At 49.8% G+C, this 3,909-nt stretch overlaps 1 protein-coding gene across 4 annotated transcripts in view; it reads left to right on the top strand.

The window, feature by feature from the left end:
* Positions 1 to 3,616, top strand: part of LOC143286973 (uncharacterized) — a 71,865-nt gene extending 68,249 nt beyond the window's left edge. For all 4 annotated transcript variants that reach the window (XM_076594963.1, XM_076594962.1, XM_076594961.1 and 1 more), the window contains one exon: positions 1,506 to 3,616. In XM_076594963.1, coding sequence (XP_076451078.1) covers positions 2,019 to 3,419 — 1,401 coding nt within the window. In that variant the 5' untranslated portion in view covers positions 1,506 to 2,018 and the 3' untranslated portion in view covers positions 3,420 to 3,616. The remainder of the gene's footprint in view (positions 1 to 1,505) is intronic.
* The last annotated feature ends 293 nt before the right edge of the window (positions 3,617 to 3,909 follow it).

A 3,909-nucleotide genomic window follows, 5' to 3' on the forward strand; every position in this document is an offset into this window, starting at 1 on the left:
AAACCCTCTTGTCCGAGAGAGTGGGGATGCACTTGGGCAAGACACTCTCCACTATAATCAAATTGTAGCCCAAATAGTCGGAACAGCAGTTGCCTCCTCTTCTGTTCTGATGGCCATAGTCGGACACGACTGACTATCATATATATATATATATATATATATATATATATATATATATATATATGAGAAAGCAGTCACTGACACGGTTCTCTTCTTCTTCTTATCATCATCATCATAATCGTCATTTTTGTTATTGTAAAAACATTACGTACATAAATATCACTTTTATGCGCCCGAGTGGTTTGGAATCTTCTTCTTTGCGTAAGTTAAACTGGACTGTTCCAAAACAAAGCTCAGGTAATTTTCCGTTTGTGCAAGGGACAGGGGAAAGAACTTTTTCCAAGTCAAAGCTCCGTGGGATTCTCTTTAGTGGAAAAGATAAGGGAAGGAACTATCAAAGGGAGAGAATGATTCCCAAGCAATACTCACAGGGATTCTCCTTTGAGGAAAAAAATAGTGGACAGAACTAATCCAAAGCGATGCTCAGAGGGATTCTCCTTTGGGGAAAAAGATAGTGGACAGAACTAATCCAAAGCGATGCTCAGAGGGATTCTCGTTTGTAGAAAAGACAAGGGAAAGAGAAAGGGGGTGGGGGAGTGGGGGGTGGGGGAGGGGGCGCAGAGACAAAAGATGGGAGAGGAGGTAGGTGAGGGGGTGGGGGACGAGTGAGTGGGAGTGGGCAGCAATGGGAAGTGTAGGTGATGGTTCCCACCAAGATCTGTGACTGTCCTATGAAAAGGAACCTAACATTCACATGTCCTATAAAATGGAACCCAACTTACACATATCCCATGAAATGGAACCTAACTCACACCTGTCCCATGAAATGGAACCCAACTTACACATATCCCATGAAATGGAGCCCAGCTTACACATATCCCATGAAATGGAGCCCAACTTACACATATCCCATGAAATGGAACCCAGCTTACATATGTCCCATGAAACAGAAACCAGCTTACACATGTCCCATGAAATGGAACCCAACTTACACATGTCCCATGAAATGGAACCCAGCTTACACATGTCCCATGAAATGGAACCTAGATTACACATGTCCCATGAAATGGAGCCTAACTTACACATGTTCCATGAAATGGAACCCAGCTTACACATATCCCATGAAATGGAACCTAACTTTCACCTGTCCCATGAAATAACACTTATTCACCTGTCGCATGAAATGGAGCCTCACTTACACATGTCCCATGTAATGGAAACCAGCTTACACATGTCCCATGAAATGGAAACCAGCTTACACATGTCCCATGAAATAGAACCTAGATTACACCTGTCCCATGAAATGGAACCTTACTTACACCTGTCCCATGAAATAACACTTACCTTACACCTGTCCCATAAAATGAACGTAACTCATTCCCGTTCTAGGAAATGGAACCTCACTTACACTTGTCTCACACCACACCGTATTTTTGCTGTTCCAGAAAGGATGCCAGAACCTGCAGTGCAGCAAAGGGAAGGTGGCAGGGCCCAGACGGCGATGCAAGACAGCCGTGTACCGGGTCCGCGGCCTGGGCTACCGCCTGAAGATCGCGTTTCATCCCGTGGCGCTCACCACCACCACCACCCACCCCCGCACCCTCGACACCACTGAGACATCACCTCCTCCTCCTTTTCCACGGACTGTGACCAACGATTCATTGTTGCAAGACTCACTGAAGCATGACTGTAACTATAGTGCCGTACTAAATGACGCAATAGCGGATGTGTTAGGGGCCATTTCTGTCCAGGTCTCTTCCACGATTATAACGGCGGCTACGCAAGACCAGGCTTCTTTCTGCCACGAGTACTGGTCCAGTCTGGTCAAGCTGACGGCGGGTGGGAAAGTGAGGGCTCATGCCACAGACAACCTTGTTCAGGTAGTGGAGCGAGAGATTGGGGAGGCCGACCAGCTAACATCCGCTTCCTTCCTTGCTGCTGTTGCTGAAGTGAACATCATGGCCTCTAAGAGCAAAGGTCGTGACTATATTGAAAGCAGGGCCTTGAGAGAGGTCTTTGCCCGGAACTGGACTGTGCACCTAGGTCCGTGGACTGTCGTACTGAGAGCGCGTGACATGACGTCAGGGCTTTTTGGAGATAGCGAAAAGGGGGCTGGTTTTATTGAACTTATAGGTGACAACACTGACCAACACACCTTTCCCGGTTTGAAAACGGCTGAAGTTGATCAACCTTTAGATGGTCTAGAGCACCTGTTTCTGCCGTTGTCTGACCTTTTGGTTTGTCAGCATCTTCGTTTTCATGAAGATGAGTTCGAGGTGGAGGTCTCTGAACGGAAAGTTGAAATACGCTTTCCAAACTATCTGGACACTGACCTTCAGCCTGTGTCCTTTGATACCAGGGACTATTCCAGCCAGCTGCGGCTTGTGGGGGAGGAGCTGATCATGTGCCTTTCCGTCTATGTAGATGTGTTTCCTGAGAACGTGACAGTGGTCCACCCAGGGCGAGACGTGTCCATGGCCCGGCAAATCACGAGCATCGTGTGCAGCAGCATCTCCGTGCTGTGTCTGGCAGCCACCTTCCTCACCTACTCGCTGTTCAGCGAGCTTCGTTCTCTCCCCGGTCTGAACAACATGGGGCTCTGCTTCACGCTGGCAGCGGCTAATCTCAGTCTGTTGATTCCTTGGTTTCGCAGCTCTGGCAACAAGAACGTGTGTGTGGCTGTGGGTGTGGCCACCCACTGGCTATGGATGATGGCTTTGTTGTGGATGAACGTCGGCTGTGTGCACATGGTGCGTGTATTTTTCTCCAAAACCCGCCACACTTTAACTCAGCGTGAAACGAAGAAAGTCTTTCTGCGCAGCGTTCTTGTCACAGTTCTTCTGTCGGCCGGTGTTGTCGCACTCACTGCGGTCGTTACTGTCGCTGTGTCAGGCGGCGCCAGCACAGGGTATGGCGGAAAGCTGTGCTTCCTGGACACCGGCTTTGACCCGCTCCTCATCCTGGCCTTTCTGCTGCCTCTGGGCGGGGTGGTGGTCACCAACCTCCTCTGCTTCCTCCTCACCGTCGTGGCCATCGTGCGCGTGCGGCGTCTTCAGGCGCAGGTGGGCAGCGCGCGCCGTGATGTGGTGGTGTACGCCAAACTGGCCACGGTGACGGGCCTGGGCTGGGTGCTGGTGGTCCTGGCGGAGTTCTCTGGCCATCAGGAGTGGCTGCTGGTGCTGGCGGAGCTCTGCACTGCCTCGCAAGGCCTCCTTCTCTTCCTGTCCTACGTCTGCAACGCGCGTGTGTGGCGCATGTATCGTGCGCGCTTCGGGTTTTCACGTGCACCGTCTGCCCCTACCTCCACTTCTACCACTGTCGTTACAATGTCTGGCGATAAAGGGTCCGCCACTCGCTGAGGTCTGATTTCCAGTGTGGAATTTCTTCGGGTCTGTCTGTATGACCGTTTCTCTCTTCTCTTTGAATTCTGTCTGTTCACTGCAGGCTGATTCAGAAGCATTTACATTCAAATTAGAAAGTAACAGCAACTGATGTAACAACAGAGTGTCCATAACATGGGGATGGATGGCGTGGGATGGATGCCCCAGCAATTTCTGTCCCCTGGGATAACATACTGGTATGGACCTCCCGTGCTTTTTTTTTTTTTTTTTAACTCTTTCCATACGAACGGCGAAAGAGACGACGTTAACAGCGTTTCACCCCAGTTACCATCATCAAAATATTGCAAGCGGAAGGCTCTTGCACTGAAGAGGTGAATGTTGACAAAGAATACCACAATTCTGACGACGGAAGCTAAAGGTTGGGTCATTCCGACACCCACTGGACATCCGAGGGGTCTGTGTAGAGGAGAAGAGAGGACTGGCCGTACTGAGTGAGTTAAAGTTAATT

This window comes from Babylonia areolata, chromosome 10 (assembly GCF_041734735.1).
Source record: "Babylonia areolata isolate BAREFJ2019XMU chromosome 10, ASM4173473v1, whole genome shotgun sequence".
Lineage (NCBI taxonomy): Eukaryota > Metazoa > Mollusca > Gastropoda > Neogastropoda > Buccinidae > Babylonia > Babylonia areolata.